The sequence below is a fragment of the Choristoneura fumiferana genome, chromosome 13 (genome assembly GCF_025370935.1).
Source record: "Choristoneura fumiferana chromosome 13, NRCan_CFum_1, whole genome shotgun sequence".
Taxonomy (NCBI): domain Eukaryota; kingdom Metazoa; phylum Arthropoda; class Insecta; order Lepidoptera; family Tortricidae; genus Choristoneura; species Choristoneura fumiferana.
The window spans coordinates 11,517,703-11,536,586 of record NC_133484.1 but is presented as its reverse complement, the minus strand read 5'-3'; the positions used below and the strand labels follow the sequence as shown (position 1 = coordinate 11,536,586).

The following is an 18,884-nucleotide window of genomic DNA, read 5'->3' as shown; positions in this document are numbered from 1 at the left end:
ACACTTTGTAGGGTTGCAACTCCTGCCAGCCATGTTTACAAGCTGTTTCCCCAGGGTCATAACAAATCTTCTCGCACTCAGGCTTGACGACTTCCAGCCTCCCGAACAAGCCGGCTTCCGAAAAGGCTATAGTACCGCAGACAACATACATGCGTTGCGGCAGGTTTTACAGAAGACCGAAGAGTATAACCTCCGCGTTTGCCTTGCATTTGTGGACTACGAGAAAGCCTTCGATTCGATCGAGACTTGGGCTGTGCTGCAGGCTCTCTGGCGGTGCCAAGTTGACGTATCGAAGTGTTGAAGTGTCTGTACGAAAAAGCCACTATGTCTGTCCGACTACAGGACCAGAGCACGAAGCCTACTTATTCCTTTGCAGCGGGGAGCCAGACAAGATGTGATCTCTCCGAAACTGTTCACCGCTGCATTGGAGGATGCTTTTAAGGTTCTGGACTGGAAAGAACGAGGCATAACATGAATGGGGGAGTACTTCACTCACCTTCGATTCGCCGACGATATTGTAGTCATAGCTGAGACCAAGAGACCTCAGTGCTATGCTCGCTGACCTCAGCAGAGTTTCTGACCGAGTTGGCCTAAAAATTAACATGGACAAGGCGAAAGTCATGTCTAATGTTGTGCCAGCTCCCCGTAATAGTCGGAGGCTCTGCGCTCGAAGTTGTTGACGACTACGTTACCTGGGCCAAACGATCCAGTTAGGTAGGTCCAACTTCGAGAAAGAGATCACTCGTCGAATCCGACTCGGCTGGCAGCAGGAGCAGCAGGCAGTGTCTTTTCGGCCAAATTACCCGCAGTGTTTGAAGTCAAAAGTCTTAGACCAGTGTGTGTTGCCAGTGATGACATACAGACTGAGACGTGGGCGCTAACGATGGCCTCATGAGGAAGCTCAAAGTCACTCAAGGGCTATGGAGAGGTCTATGGCTCGGGTTTCTCTACGGATAGAATCAGAAATGATGATATCAGCAGTAAGAACTAAGGTTACCGACATAGCCCGAAGAATTGCGAAACTGTAGTGGCAGTGGGCGTGCTCGCAGGACTGATGGCCGATGGGGTTAGAAGGGAGACGAGCTGTCGGTAGGCCTCCAACAAGATGGAGCTACGACCTGGTTAAGATAGCTGGATCGCGTTGGATGCGGAAAGCGCAAGTCTGGTCTGAGTGGAGAGCCTGGGGGAGGCCTAGACGGCTGAGATGATGAATCGAATCTACTCTCGATTCTGAGTATTTCTGAGCAAAGTACTTTCCGGTTTTCAGTTATTAAATTAACACCTTGCATAAAAAAACTTTCAGCCTTTAAAATATAACGAAGGTCTGGCTGTCGTGGGCTCTTGTCCGTAGGCAAAATAACAACACGCAGGAGACAGAGAAGTTATAAAGTGTTTTAAGTTATTTCACTCATTAAAGTGACAAATAATGATTTTTACGTGCGTTATAAGACAATCAGTGATTAAGTTAATTAACACGATTCGTCGTTAACTGATCAAACAATTTTAAAAATTGCTTTTAGCTGTTTTTTTTAATATTTGGAAATTATTCAAATTATTCAAATAAACGGATATCCGGATACTGAGATTTCAATATCCGAAATATCCGGATAATAAAAAGTTACCGGATAGTGCAAGCCCTAGCTGTCATACTGGCTACTTCTACTCATTCTTGGCGATATAAACTGGGTGGTTTCCATTTTTAACCGACTTCAAAAAAGGAAAGAATGAAGGAATTTTTAAAAAATCGGTCCAGTAGTTTTTTGCGTTAATTCGTAACAAACATCCAAAAATCCAAAGCTTTCCTCTTTATAATTTTTTTTTTTTTTTTAAGTTGTATTTTTTTTATGTTCGTTACCTCAGAACTCCGTCATTTACGAACCGATTTGAATTTTTTTTTGCGTTCATCTAGGAATGCTTTTAATTAGGTTCCATAAGCACCAAATCAGGATCTGATGATTGAATCCAAAGGAAATCAACGGAACTCTTCAAATATTGTAGGGACCCTAATTGGTAATTTTGATATATTTAGTAGTAACTCGTGCATTTGCTATTGAAAATCATCATTTGGTGAAGTGGAACTGATGATGAAGACCACAGCTGACCATCGAATTTACTAATCAATAACAAGTATTTCACGGGTTGAATTTCAATTAATTTAACACAGTTGCTAAGCAATTTATGCTCCTCGTAATGCATATGGTGAAATGGAAATGGGTGGTGAAGCACCAGGATCCTCAATAATGAAAGTTTTCTGCATCGGAAAAAAGCAATCTTTAGTAAAAGGTGACGAGTAATTGACATCAACTATTTGTATCTAAATTATTTATATAAAAAGGGTGACAAATGTTATAACGAAAAAATTTAACCGACTATAAAAAACCGAAAATAGTTTTCTACCAATCTGAAGTCGGTGCCTCAGCACGAGCCAGCTGGAGTGATTGAAGCCCCAGTATGTAGTGCGTAGGGAGGTAGGCGACTATATTAGGTCCACTCTTGCCGGCTCGTGCTTAGGCACCGACTTTAGACTGGTAGAAAAAATATTTCATGGTTTTTTGTAGTCGGTCCATTTTTTGTTTTCCGCAAAGTACGCAAACGCTTGAATTAATCAATGATTTAAAACTTAATCACGTTATCGAATTTACAGTTGTTTATCTGTCATACGCTCGCCATAATGCTAATTACACGTAGGGGTAATTTTGCATTATGGCAAGAGTGAAATAGTGACCTACACTACTTTCGTATAAGAAACGAAAACAGTACACTAAGGACTAACGAGTAATTTAATTAAAGTATCCGAACAACAGACACATGAAACACTTACAATGGCGGGATTATAAGTCAAGTCTCGCGCACAATGCCTTGCCAATTATTGCGAAACTAGTGCCCCGAGTGTAGCGGCTACGTAAACAACGGCTTGTTAATTTTGAATAGAGACGTAGAGACTATATCTGTATCGTGCAGACATTCGTAATGCCATTTCCGTCGCAGCTGACTCCAAACCAACCAGCGTGAATCTTACACAAATCAGAGCGAATAATTTAGAGCTAACGAATAGAATAAAAAACGAGCATTACAAACCATAAAAAAAGTTCTTACACAGCCTGGAGCTATTGAGACAGCCTTTGTCCCATAAATTCCATTTGGACCCTTAAAAGTTTGAATTTCATAACCTTCCGTCAAAGGTTAAAAATTCACACATGAGCCGCTTTTGCCACTTCAAAAATTAAGTTAAAATAACGAACCCTACCCTTGGCGTATTCTTTGTTGCTTTAAATATAAATGATTTCTAAAAAGAACATCAATGTAAAATTTACCTCATTGCGGCTATGTTTCCATCCAATCAAGATTAGGAATTTATACGTCAAAATTAAATCTTTGATTTTTTATTCAATTGCGATCTTTTTGTACAATAATTGTATAAAAGATACCCTGTCGCGACGTAGCATTTTAAAATTAATTATAATTTGATATGAAATATACCTAGTATAGGTATGATTCGTTTTAGAACGAAATTATCACATTGACTGACATTTATAATGATTTCAGGCATTTACCAAGCGATACTTTAAATTATGCACCAAGTATAATGGTAAAGCGAGATCATCTTTATCAACATAATAATATTAACTAAAAATATAAATTAATAGTTATATTTTTAAATACTCAGTTATAGTAGTAGCACCTTTGATCAAAAATTAAAATTTGTGAGTCCAATCCTTCCTAGTTACTTTTAAAATAATAATGTTGGAATCTGATTCTCTTTTAAGCAACGCAATTTGGAGCACACACTAATCAAATTATATTTTATTGGTATGGCGTGTAAATAGCCAATTTTTATGGGTGGCGGAAGACCGAGAGCGCGCTATGCCAAATGGAATTTCCAACAGTGCAGAAGCACTCACCTGGTTAGGGCTCCGGCCGATGATGTGATGCGGGGGTCTTGTGATGCGGAGTCGAAGGAAATCTTCTTATTTTGGCGATGCGGTTTATAACGAATACAAGACATGGGCGGATGAAAAACTTATGTCAATGACAAGACTTGAGCCAGACTGACAAGTCCTGTGCCAGAGAGCACCCCTGCACTGTGTATGGCCTAAAAAGGTTTTAGTGCGCGAACATGCTCCCGGCCTTGAAATGCGGAGAATTTCAATGAGTATGAGGTGCGGTGAGGTATGATGCGGTGCGGTGCGGTGAAATAGAAAAATGAAATGTTCTAATCTACTGTGAAGGTAGAGGATACAATTTTACGACAGGACGCTTAAATGATCCTTTAGCAGTTCTTATCATGGCTACACGAACCACGTTATCAGACCCTGGATAGACATCTGTCACAACACCCAAGGGCCAGTGAAGCGGGGGAACATTGTCATCACCCATTAACACAACCGTCCCTACTTTGATGGGATGGTCTTGGGTATACCATTTATTTCTGACTTGCAACGTGTGCAGGTATTTCAGCACTCGTTAGACAAATCAGTAGCGGGTAAAACACTGGAGCGGTGTAAACATTAAAAAAATGCGCGGGAATTAAATTTCTACGTGCTGATCCGAAGATATGGCACTTAGCGGTAGCGTCATTGAGTATACACGCGTAGAGATGTAAAATAAATTATAATTGCGAGCGGTGGCTTTACCAAAGTAAAATAACACAAAATAAAGCGATTTAAAAAAAAAAGCGGTTTTAAGAGCGGTATATTTAATAATTAATATTTGCGGCGAATTAAAAGCTAAGTATATTAAAATATGCGGGTAATTATTTTAATCTAAGTTGAGCAAATTATTGTGCTGTACTATTTCAGCTTGAACAATTGCGGTTAAAGTATTAGATTTGCATTCAGGCAACTTATCAAATTCTGTGGGACAGAATTTTTGAATAGGCCATGCAGTAGGCGGGCTTCGTAACCAAGAAGGTCCGTTCCACCACAAATCATGAGATATTAATTGTGATGGTAGCATACCGCGAGACAAACAATCACTAGGGTTGTCAACTCCGGCAACGTGATAGAAGTTTTGTGATGCAACATTTTCTTGACATTGAGCAACACGATTGCTAACAAAAATGGACCATCTATGAGGAGATGATTTAATCCATGAAAGAGCAATTGTTGAGTCTGTGAAAGCATATATCCCTGCAATCGGAATACGAGTAAAGTATGTGTCCTGAACAGTTTTGATCAATTTGGACATTAAGAGAGCGGCACATAGCTCTAAACGAGCAAGTGTAGTTATTTTGCGGGAGACACTTTTGACTTTGAGCAGAGTAGCCTCACAGTGACATAACCGGCTGGGTCTGTAACATGCAAGTAAATGACACATCCATAGCCATTGAGACTGGCATCTGAAAATCCGACAATGTTGACCGTACAGTCAGCAGAAACGCCAATGTGACGCGGAATTTTTAATGTTGACAGCATCGGAAATTCTTGCACTAGCATAGAGTAGCATTTGATTATATGCTCAGGGGTGTGTCATCCAGTCGATCTTGCAAAGCCAAAGTTCTTTAATTAATTTTGGCGTATAATACAACGGGAGCTACTAAGCCAAGAACATCAAACAAGCGAGCTACAGTGGATAGAATTATTCGCTTGGTGCACTTCCCACCAGCAGGCGGAGACGTAGTTATAAAGAAAGTGTCACTTGTGGGTTTCCATGACAACCCTAACACCTTTGCAATATTTTGCTTGTCGTTAAAATTGACAGAAGCACGGTGTGAGTCGGGAAGACTATCTAATAGTGCAGACGAATTACTTGACCATTTGACTAAGTCAAATGCGCCAGACTTGAATAGCGCGATTAATTCTTGCGATAAACGCATTGCGGTTTCATCATTAATACATGAATGGACTAGATCATCCATGTAAAGCTGAGAGCTTGCCACTCTTGCAGCATCAGGAAGGCGGTGACTTTCGTCTGAGCATAACTGTTTGACAGTACGCATAGCCATAAAAGGGCTCGACTTGAGTCCGAAAGGGACGCGGGTAAATTGGAAGCTGCGGATTGGTTCGCTTTCAGAAAAGCGAAATAATATTTTGACAAATTTGAAGTCATGCGGAGGCAAACAAATTTGCATATACATTTGTTTAATATCAGACGTCATAGCTACTGGAAATAAACGAAAGTTCAGTAAAAGCAAAAATAAATCAGCCTGTAGATTAGGACCAGTGTGCAATATGTCATTAAGTGACATACCTGAATGAGTCTTAGCACTGGCATCGAGAACGACCCTAACAGGAGACGTTACTTTTTCCGGGCGGATGACAGCATGATGAGGGATATAGTAACCATCATCAGTAAGTTCAGACTCGGGTATTTCGGTTAGATAACCATTATGCATATATTCTGAGATGACTTTATTATAGGAATCGCGAAGAGTAGGCATTTGCTTGAACTTCTTCTCCAAGTAAAGCAGACGACGGTGAGCAACAGAACGAGAATTCCCCAGTTCTGAAGAATCTTTACAGAAAGTAAGGCCACAGTGTATCTACCTTCCTCATTGCGGGACACAGACGTTGTGTATAAATTTTCACATTTAGTCTCTTCTGGACTTAAATGACGTTTGAATGGGATTTCTTCTAATTCCCAAAATTGATTTAGGCTCGACTCGAGGTCATTGAGCACGTGAGCGGTGAAAGAATTAGCGTTACTAGGGTCAGACTTACAAGGATAGTCACCCATTAGAACATAACCGAAGGCGGTTAAAAAAGCGGGAGGAGCACAAGTGCCGGAATCTACCCTATTCCCCAAGTAGATATACGGGAACAGCTGGACACCGAGCACTAAATCAATGCAGCCTGGAATGTTCCATGTGAGGTCTGCGAGCGGTATATTATTAAGGTAAGCCATGTCATGTTCATTATATTCAATAAAATGCGAGGGCAATTGGTCGGTTATACAATCTACCACTAAAGCGTGTATGTAGTATTTATTATTTGGATACATGCGGGATTCAATATTAAAGTAAACATATCCGTGAATTGGTCTTGAAGTTAAACCAACACCCTTTATATAGGAATTAGTTAGCGGTATAATGGGTAAATTTAGTGACTTACAGCAATCGAGCGTTATTAAATTATTTGAGATCCACTATCAATGAGGCATCTAATAATCATTTTATTATCGCTATTGTTTTGTTTAGCGTAAACTTGAGCGGTTGACAGAAGTATAGTCGAATTCGGTTTTGACTCTACTTTCAGAGAAACTGAAGCGTTTGCGGGTTATATACCGGCAGTGTAGTCGGTACGTTATGTGACGGCGACGTGATTTGATTACTGTCAGGCGGCGGATGAGTACAGGAGCAAGCGGCTGCGGGCGGCGCGGGGTCGTGTCTTATGCTCGCAGCATCAGCTGCTGGCTCGCGCGCGGAGCGGCACGGCAGGCTGCGCGCGTGGGCACGCTGCACCAGACGAGGCGGTCGGCGCATGCGCGGCAGACGAAGATGAAGCGTTTGTATACAACTGTGTAGATTTAACATACGCTTTTGCGGGTAAAGACTTTTGCGGTTGAGAATTATTATTGTTATTGCCAAAGTGTAACAACGTATGGTGACGTTTTTGACAAAACTTACAAGTGCTACGTGAGCTGCAATTGAGTAGAGTATGTGACATGCTTAAACAGTTTACACAGCCACGGTTGTTTTAATAAAGTCGAATCTAGCTTGTGGTGAAACCATATTTTTGAATTTGGAACAATTATATAACTGTATGATCATTATTATTGCACAATACACAGGTTTTGTTATTTGTGGAGCTGGAAGAAGGAACATCGTTGCTAGCTACAAACGCTTTGTAAGTAGTACGCGCGGGTTGAGCCGGTGTATTGGCAGCGGGTTTATAAGCGGTTCGCGGAGTATTCATTGAAGGATTATTGCCTGACCGTTCTAGAATTTTGACTTGACTCTGCATAAATGTGACATATTGCTCGTATGAGGGAATAGTTACGTCACGCACAGACATTTCAAAACTTTGTAAAGTCTGTTGGTCAGTTTTTCGCAAAGCACACTGCAGGAAAAAGAAATCTGAGAGATCAGGAATGTCCAATTGTTTTAGAGCGGCCACAGTCGCGGAATATCTTTCAATGAAGCTGTTAAGACTGCTGGGCGAATTCGAACTTGGTTTAATGTCCAAGATGTTATTGAGGTAGTATGTACCCAAGGCGCGTTTATCCTGGTATTTATTTACTAGACTATCCCAAATAATAGAATAAGTCTCTCCTGTGGGTACCAAACCTGCGGTTATATTTAAAGCGCTATGGGTCAATTTGCCCATGAGGTACTGTACGCGTTGCGAGTCAGTAAGCTGGTCGTTATTGTGAATATTTGATTTAAACGACTCATAGAATATGGGCCAGTTTTCAGTCCTACCATCAAAGGAGGGAAGGTCGATAGCGGTAGCTTAATATTTGGACCTTTAACTTGCGGCGCGGGTGCAGAAGGCGAACTCGTTTGCGGGGCGGTATTTTTTAGAAATATTAGCACGAGTGCGCTTAATGCGGGCGTATAAGTCCTCAAATGTATCCAGAGTCTCATAATCTGGCTCATGTTTAGGATCAAGAGACATTGAAATTGCATTTATTTCGTCTAATATTTTTTCGAGTTTACTCGAAAGTCATCAATCGTCTCGGATTCTGCCATGAAATTTCGTTACTGCGAGAATCGAGCGTCGATACTTTTTTTCGACAAATCAAGCAGATGGGAGAAACGGCGTAAAATTCGTTCCTCTTTGGTTTTCAATATGGATAATTTTGCTTCTAAAGGTGATTTCGCCATGATTATGTAACGCGAAAAATAAAATTTAGTTTCAAAAATTATATGAGATGTCAGAAGAAATTATGACAGAAATGGCGGTTGAAAATTATGCCTATTGTGAGAGCCAAAATTACGCTATGTCACAGGCGAAGCGGGTGAATAATTTCGTTCGGGAAGCAATCCGGTTCGATAGGACCAAGAATTATGGTATGGCGTGTAAATAGCCAATTTTTATGGGTGGCGGAAGACCGAGAGCGCGCTATGCCGAATGGATTTCCAATAGTGCAGAAGCACTCACCTGGTTAGGGCTCCGGCCGATGATGTGATGCGGGGGTCTTGTGATGCGGAGTCGAAGGAAATCTTCTATTTGGCGATGCGGTTTATAAACGAATACAAGACATGGGCGGATGAAAAACTTATGTCAATGACAAGACTTGAGCCAGACTGACAAGTCATGTGCCAGAGAGCACCCTGCACTGTGTATGGCCTAAAAACTTTAAAAAAACAATATGTCATTAAATATCAAAATAATATCTAAGTATAAACAGTAAAGTTTCAGTAAGGTCGAAATCACTGATGCGAACATTATTTATTTTGTCTTGTTTGTATCTGTTTGAAATGTAAGAATCAATGAAGGTGGAATTTGAAATCAAGAGTAATCTGTCTGGATGGAAATGCGGAAAGAGATGGATGACAAGGAAAATACGCGAGAAAATTCAAAAGGAGAGCAAGGTGGAGCGAGCGCAGAAAATTGGCTTCATTAGACCGAGGGACGGAGGGCGCGTTAAAATTTTACACACGGCCACTGAATTCCGCAAATTTAGGTGAAAAGAAGCTAAAAGTTGAGAGTAAACCCATTGTTGTGGTTCTACGCAGGATTTCATGCATAATTAATTGTTATTTTTTTCGTCTAACCTACGCGCGCTTGATAGCCTACAATGCAAAGAGAATTAAAAGAATAACACAAAATATTTAAGGAATATTTTTAAGACTATTTTTATGGAATCGTACTGGAATTCGTCGAATTCAACAATAAATCTGTTATTATTTTTACCCTAGCACATTTGACCCTTGTCCGTTGTGTGTGTGTGTGTGTGTGTGTGTGTGTGTGTGTGTGTGTGTGTGTGTGTGTGTGTGTGTGTGTGTGTGTGCACATGGAAACCAACTGTCGAGGTTGCTGTTAGCTGCACAGTACGCGTCATAAGCTTTGATCCAGGATCTTTCTTCTTTCTACGACTATTTTTATCATTTTCGTTTAAAACAAATACGCATATCGACTAATAAAAATCATGTCTTATTGGTATCGGCACGCTTTTTTTTATTCGACTGGATGGCAAACTAGCAAGTGGGTCTCCTGATGGTAAGAGATCACCACCGCCCATAAACATCTGCAACACCAGGGGCAGATGCGTTGCCAACCTGGAGGCCTAAGATGGAATACCTCAAGTGCCAGTAATTTCACCGGCTGTCTTACTCTCCACGCCGAAACACAACAGTGCAAGCACTGCTGCTTCACGGCAGGATTACGCTTAAAGTTAAAACTCAAAACTCATTACATATTACAATTTTTTACATAGGCGAACCATTCAGTCAGTTATTGACGTGAGTATGCTTCAACTTAAAAGAGTGAAAGCTGTTCGAATCGTCTTGCTCGTCGAGGCAGAGTAACGTGAAGCCCGCTTTGTCGTTCCTCGGCCCAGCAACAAGCACGCTATTCAACTTTCATTTACCAAATCAGGGAATATTATCAAATTCCTATTGTAGCTGCTGAAATTTAAAATTCATTAACTGGGTAGCTAATGTCAAAGCAAACGACGGTTAACTACCTGCCTAATTTTCGACTTGATTACGTAATGTGGTAAATTAATTAAGTGTTGCGGAGCTGTGTGGATAATTATTTCACGCGAAATTGTTACAAGGCTATTTTTTGGTTTAGTAACGAGTTAAGTGTTTTTAACGAGGTCGATACATAATAGGGAGAATACAATGATTTTATTACAACGTAATTTCGATTTTTCTGACTTATTTTCATTTTATCAATATTAATCGATTATTAAAAACTATATAGAATTACAGCAAATAAATTAATTAAAGAAATTACAAAAGTTAATTTAATTAGGTGAGGCAAATTAGATACATAATTGTTGCCAATTTGGTTTAGAAAAATAGAATATTTAAATTTCACATGGACTTGTACTTTATTACAATACTTTTTAGACACTGAGCAAAATGACATTGTAATTCGATACGTATTATCGTTTGTTAAGCTGAACAAAACATTTTACAAACTTTCAGCAAACTGACCATTGAAAGAGGCAAGAAAACATCCCAAGTAGAATAAGGACTAACAAAATATTTAGGCATCATACAATACTCCTCAATTGGGATCAAAGTTAGTTGTTGGTTTCTTCACTGAAAGACTGACTTTAGCACTTTTCCTTACTTAAACATATTTTTGTAGGAAATCATGTTGAAAAATATTTTACGTAGGTATACTCAGGGTGGTGCTCTGCAACTACCTAAATAGTTTTTCAGTGGACAAGTAGAGTACAGATACAATATTCATAGGCTCAATATCATTAAGGCCAAACGAGTTCGTATAAGTTTGATAAACTTTAATGTCTACCTACCACTCGTAACATTTGATAGCCTTATCTTTATAACAATAACAAGTGACCATGACGGCCTCCAGCCAGCTATTATTTCATAAAATTTATAAGAATATAATACATGTAGCAATCGGCTGTGGTTTTAGAATAAAAATGTTTTATGATGTGTTGTGAGGATAGTAAATAAGGAAGTTTTGGTATCGTGACCGCATAACTCGGGTCGGGCGGAGGCTTGTTTATGTGGCAATTGGCGTCCCAATGAGCCGGCGTTCTGGCGGGACCAAGTTCCCAGCAAAGGCGGCCCCGAGTCGAGTAACAAATTGAAGCACAGTGCCGGCAACTCACAAATAATCATACTCGTACACAAGGTAAATTGTGCGATGAAAGTTCCTACAACTCGAGTCAGTAATTTATTCGGAAGTTATGGTCTTGGACACGAGACTGTATTAAATGTAGATAACTATTTTTTTATAAATTAGATAAATAGATACAATGTGAATTTATTAATACATAAGCAGATTGACTAGTTACTCGTGTCGTGTACTCGTTAGCTTGAAAAGCTTACTTAGCTGTGATAATTTTCCTCTTGGCTTAATACTCGTATAGTCTGTTTAATCAAACTGTTATATTATATTTATATCGCTACCTCAGGCCCAATTAGGGATTTCGTTAGGTTAGGTTAGTTACACAAAAAAACTCTACATCTATACAAAAAAAAAAACTATGCTAAAACGGTACTCAATCATCCTAAACTGAACGTGAGTAAATAATAAATACTGAAAGACAACAAAACATGTTATTTTCATGATTATTATGTTTAAATTGTGCCTTTAAAAATATTTTAAGTTAGAAATTAGACGACCAGATAGCCCACTGGTTAAAGAACCTGACTACGAAACTTGAGGTCCAGGGTTCGATCCCGGTCGGGGTAGTTATTTGTTTGAAAAATACTAATGTTTGTTCTCGAGTCTTGGGTGTTTAATATGTATTTAAGTATGTATCTATCTATTTAAGTATGTTTATCCGTTGCCTAGTACCCATAACACAAGCTTTGCTTACTTTGGGACTAGGTCAATTGGTGTCAAGTGCCCTGTGATATTTATTATTATTTATTTATTTAAATATGTGTACTAAACTTTTAATACGTTGTGAGAATGTTAGTTTGTTGAGCATTTTAGAGGCTACATAACGAACTTAATGCCGATTACTGAAATGCTACACGAATTGACTATCAATCATCTTTCATTTTACATAATAATTTTAATACAAGTATCCATCGAAATAAACCGACCCAACGAGTCGAGCCCGTTTTGTTTAAATACGTCCATTTGAAGTCAGAATCCGAGCCTAATGAATGTAAAGAATAATGAATGCAAAAGACGATAGACGCGTAAAGGCGGCGATCGTAACGCCACACTCATACAGATTCAACGAAATCCAATAATTCCCTTTTGAATATTCTACAGCTCATCCAGCAAAAAGCTAATCCGTTGAATAATGGGGTTATAGATATCACCGCTTCAGCAGGCGTGGTGAAAAAATATGTCAATTGTTCGGCGCCGCCATGAGCTCGTGCCATTTAAATAATAAATCTCAGCTTTGTCTGATGTTTTAATTGTTTTCACGGATTTCCATTGCAATGCTGTTCATTTCAATGATATGTCGCGGGTGCGTTTTATGCTACTCTAATACACATACTTCCTGCACTCTGAGAGAGTTTATAGATTTTTTTTAACTTATCCCTCAGTATAGATTTTATATGGATATTAATATATCTTGAGGAACTATTAGTTTTGGATTAGAATTTCATTTTTAATAGGTAGGTACGCTTTTTTGCTGGCCACATATACGTATCAAGTTTCAAGTCGATGCTATTAAACCTTTGTAGAGTTCTGTCCTGTGGAGACGATCCTGGCCAAACCATCAGAATTTCATGACCAGGTTATTGTTTTGTCACCAAACACACATAATATACTTACTTATGCCAAATTTCATCTCAATTGAGGAAGAGATTGAAAATTGGTTAACAAATTTTGAAATCACAACTTACTTTATATACTTACATACGAATGTTACAAGTTAAATAAAAGCTTTTCAGAGGTGCAAGTATAGATTTGCTATGTAAAACCATAAGAAAGCTTTCTCGTTACAGAGCTTAGCCTTGTATCTAGGCAGTACAGAATTAGTAGTTAAGCGCGACTTGGAACCATTAAATAATTAGCAGCGCGACCCGACCACAGCATTGCTAGGAGGTAGGAGCTTCACAACTCAGCCCTGTTACAAGACAATACTCACAAAACTAATAATAAGAGATATACAAAAGAAAATGTTATCTAATATCCTCTTATAATAAAGTTCTGTGTCTACCGGGTGTGGCCTGTAACACGGGCAAATAATTAAAACATAGATCGTACTCGTCAAACTGAACACACTACACTTTAAAGGTTTATTCGAAGAAGCAATGTAAAGCAAAATGTTTGATATTTGTAGCGTGATAGGCGACGTCAGCTGGGGTCTAGGATAGCGTACATTGAATTTACGATTAAGTTTATTAGAAAAAAAAAGTTAAGTTTTGATTTTAATCAGAGCCTCTGTTTTTAATATTATCCCCGGTTCTGCCACACATTGTATACAGCTACGAGTACAAGAACTCGGTGACGCATGCAGTTGTAGGCACGCGTGTATGGTAGAGTCGCCTGCATTCATATCTACCGCAGCGGAGCGTGCAAAATATCTGACACGTCCTACCGGCCCTAAAAATAGAGTCTTATCAGATATTTATGCACGCTTTGGTGTGTCAGATATTGGTGTTGGTGACTGTACACAGTGAAATATCGACTAGCATCCCTCAAAATACGTTCACTTGTTGCAACATAAAGGTAAACGTACCAGTGCTCGTCACTGTCCCAATAGTCGGCATCTTTAATCTTATGTCATTTGTAAAAGATATGACGGCGGGGTGTTGTCTATTTATTTATTTATTAGCGTGTCGAGCACTCGGACATTTACTTTACCTACCTATCTGTTATAATTATAGTCATCACGAGAACAGTCTTGCGGTGCGGAACGGTTTATCATCAAATTACCGACACTAAATAATCGAATTTTATTTCAAAGTCAACGTTTCGAGTATTTTCATTTCATCGACATTTAAGTTCGTGGAGTTGTTATTACAAGTAATTTCAATTCATATATTTTTAATTGTCCGATGATTCAATGTAGGTACAGTTGTATTATTTCACAAAAAACATTTCGTCGTTTTTTTTCGTTTTTTTTTCCAAGTAACATAAAACTTGTTTCACGTAAAATCACTTGAATATCAGTTATTTTGCATATACAGATGTGCCAAGTAATGCTGAAAAAGGAACGCAACACGCTTATGTGGATGTATTTACTTGAGATTTTAAGCTGTTTATCTCGACACAAAACTGTTCATAGCTGTTTTTGTATGCTCTCATAGTTTTGAACATTTTTCTTTTTTGACGGAGAGGTAAAAATTAACCTAACCTAGGTACTTTTCTGGTAACAGTTTGATTTTGCAAGGGTCGCAGTTCTAACCTAACCTACTTTTCTGGTAATAGCTCGATTCTGCAAGGGTTGCAGTTCTAACCTAGCCTACTTTTCCGGTAACAGTTTTATTCTGCAAGGGTCCCAATTCTAATCTAACCTATTTTTCTGGTATTAGTTCGATTGTGCGAGGGTCGCAGTTCTAACCTAACCTACTTTTCTGGTATCAGTTTGAACAATCAACAATCGCACAAGCAAGGATCACAGTTCTAACCTAACCTACTTTTCTGGTAACAGTTTGATTCTGCAAGGGTCGCAGTTCTAACATAACCTACTTTTCCGGTGATAGTTTATTCTTCAAGGGTCACAGTTTTAATCTAACCTATTTTTCCGGTATTAGTTCGATTGTGCGAGGGTCGCAGTTCAAACTTAACCTACTTTTCTGGTATCAGTTTGATTGTGCCAGGGTCACAGTTCTAACCTAACCTACTTTTCTGGTAGCAGGTCGATTCTGCAAGGGTCGCAGTTCTAACCTAACCTTACCCACTTTTCTGGTCTCATTTCGATTGTGCAAGGGTCACAGTTTTAACCAAACTTACATATAGGTTTTTTTTGCAGGTGGTAAGACCTTGTGCAAGGCCACCATCTTGCTCGCTAATCCTGCCGTGAAGCAGCAGTGCTTGCACTGTTGTGTTTCGGCGTGGAGAGTAAGACAGCCGGTGAAATTACTGGCACTTGAGGTATCCCATCTTAGGCCTCTAGGTTGGCAACGCAATACCCCTGGTGTTGCAGATGTTTATGGGCGATGGTGATTACTTACCATCAGGAGAGTCACTTGCTCGTTTGCCATCCAGTCAGTCAATTTTGCAAAGGTCACAGTTCTATCCTAACCTAACCTACTTTTCTGGTAAGAGTTATACCTATCATCAATTTTCTAATAATATATATAAAATTGATTTGAAAAGGTTCCAGCCTAGTACACGGTACAGTTTTTTCGACTGTACGTATTTTCGATTATTTTACAATGTTTTGTAATAAAACTTCGGAGAAATAAACATCTTTTCTCAGTTTTTCTGTGAAATAATGAAAATTGGAATGAACTGGTCACGAAACAAAGTCACACCAAACGATAATACTACAACTAAATGTTCCAAGAAACGTTTTCACTGAAATGATATTCGATGTAAAGTTTGTCGGTAAATTACAGACAGATTAAAATTATGTTCTGCGGTAGCCACATGACTGCAATGTAGCGGGGTCTTTTTTCTGCAAATATCACGGCAAATATTATATAGTTTTTGTATGTTAGTAAATAAAAAAACCGTCATTCGTTAATTTATTAACACAACATCTTGTAATATTTGCAAATGTTTTCGTTAAAATTGAGGAAAAAGAAAGTGAAATTACGTACCTGGGTCAATCAACTTTTTTACCGACACTAATCTGTCCGCGACATTTTTCAAAAAATTGCAGATTTTTGTAAGCAAACATGTTTTTTCTGTAATTGAATAGATGGTGTACATGAATACATATGCCATCCTGCGTAAGTTCAACCTATTAAACCGTGTAATATCTTGTTGGAAGTACGATTTTTTGGTAACGCCAGAGACAATTTTGGTAACGCAGGAGACGCCCAAAGTGTCGGTAAAATAGTTGATTGGCCCACCTACCTATTATACTGCGTAAATGTTTGACACAGGCAATTTCGTTCGTTATTCCTGCTATGAGAGCGCCAAAGTTCGCATACTTCCCACTGAAGCCTTACATTTTTCTGAAATTTTTGAATGGTCATCCTATAGAAAATTGTAGGTTAGGTAAGGTTTGTTTTATAATAATTCTGAACAATTATTGGATTCAGAGAAAAAAGAGTTATGACAAACGATCGTTCTGACAAACATTACATTTGGTTGGACTTTCAACAAGTATGCTAGCCGATATGGACCCCAGACATTATTAATGTTCCAAAAGAAAATACACTTTATGGCAATTATAGATAAGCAAGCGATATGTTAAGAGAAGAAACGAAACCGCTAGAACTACCAGCGTGTCCCCATCTGACTGTTTCTATCCCATTGCCGTGTAAATGTGCAACATTACTTTACGCCTTATTCAAATTGTTAGCAGATATATGTCTTTGAATTCCCTTAGATTTTTGAGATGTGCGTTCAAAGGAGATAGTTCAATATTGAAAGAAAACCTGAGCTTTCGGTAACCTACAAGTCGGTAAAGTCATCGCACTAATATTGAAAAGGCGAAGGTTTGTAAATCTGTCTGTTTGTTTGTTAACTTATCACGTCTAAACTGCTGAACCGATTTGAATTAGATTCGGTACACACATTGTTTGAGTCCCGGAAAAATACATAGGATAGTTTTTCATTTTCATCCCGGATAATTGCTTAATTCCCACGGGATAGCGATAAACGATTTCTACGCGGATGAAGTCGCAGGCAACAGCTAGTGGTTAACATATTTTTCAAACCGTCCGTCGTTTTTTTTTTCAATAGTGTTGTGTATTGAAAGGCAGATTACGATAATGGGAACATTTACGCGTGGGCACAAAAATGTACATTCATATTGCATTGTGTAGATAATTTCATACAGTTATATTTGTTTACCATTTGTAACCGCAAGTTAAAAAACGGAATACATTCCACTGCTCCGTTCTCGGGAAAACCTGGTTTTAAAATATTGAGATTAAACAATTTGAATACTACAAAGCTTATTTTACACTGTATATGAAACATGTGAAAATTTGTAACCTCTATGTTATTGTTGAAAACAAATTATTTTGTTCACAAAGCGTTGTTGACATTTATAGTGGCTAACTTTGGATAATACTACCGCAGTCGCAGTGACGTCAGTATTAAGCAAACGAAAATTGTTTGTATACACATCTACTAACTAGACTATCTATGTATAAATAAGTAATTGTCCTAAAGAAATAAACAATGAAATTTGTTAGAGGTTTTACAAACAAAGAAGCAACTAACAAAACGTTAAATAAAATATAGACAAAACTTGCAAGCAACACAAAAACTACGAAGCAATCCAAACAATGATATTTTAAAACAAACAGCTGTTGTTTAACCCTCATAAAATATATTATGTACCAGCACTCTGTCAGATTTATAACAAGGTGTATAAATTTATGTTAATAACTTACCGTCGGATGATGTCGCGGAGCCGGCAATTAAGAGCAGTAATAAAACAGGCGCCGCCATCGAACACGAATCTGAACTTAGGTCGTTCATCTTGCGTACTTTAACCCATCGACATCGCAGTCTAATAAACTTTTATGGTAACAAGTACGTCAATAACAGTGGTGTCATGGCCGGGATAATATAGCTCGGGCATCGGCGGAGTAGTTAAATATTCATCGGGTGATTGGAAATCAAATTGGGTTGCAGCGTGGAGATCGAGAAGTGAGATCGCGGTCGCGATTACGGGACGCGGCGCATCAGGCTGCGGAGTCGCCGGCTGCCTAGGTACTGACCGCGAAGCGGCTGCCTTGCCGCTTTGTCTCCTGCCGAGCGCCGAACGCCGAGCGCCGAATGCCGAGCTCGCGCCGAACGCCGAACGCCCGCCGGGCGCACGCGTAGCCCCGCCTCACTCTCGGATGAAATGACGGAACATTACCAGTATTTGTAACAGTTTGCGTCAAATTGATATAAATGGAGACGGTTTTAATAAAGTGTAATTGACTTTTGCTGAGTTCGCGTCGCATTAATTTAGACCAAGCTAAGACGCCTTGGGCAGGTGCGACGTTAAATACCAGCGCGGAGAAACTTCCTTTCCTCCATAGAATAAGCTCTAATTTAAATGAAAGTTAATTACCATGAGTTTTAAAAGCCGAAACGAAACCAAGGCAAAACATTTCCTTTTTTATGTTGGTTATCTCCAAAAATTAAAGAGCCGTGAATAAAACGGAAAACAAATAATTTCGCCAGCTTTGTCGTTAGCGTTTATCTATAAAGTTATTTAACAACATACTCGTACGTAAGATGTTCTCTAAATCCACGAACACT

At 39.0% G+C, this 18,884-nt stretch overlaps 1 protein-coding gene across 1 annotated transcript in view; it reads right to left on the bottom strand.

Annotated features, from left to right (window-relative positions):
• Nucleotides 1-18,459, bottom strand: part of LOC141434065 (lachesin-like) — a 77,127-nt gene extending 58,668 nt beyond the window's left edge. The window contains exon 1 of the mRNA XM_074096322.1: nucleotides 18,023-18,459. Within this exon, the coding sequence (XP_073952423.1) occupies nucleotides 18,023-18,110 (88 nt within the window). The 5' untranslated portion in view covers nucleotides 18,111-18,459. The remainder of the gene's footprint in view (nucleotides 1-18,022) is intronic.
• Between the last annotated feature and the right edge of the window lie 425 nt (nucleotides 18,460-18,884).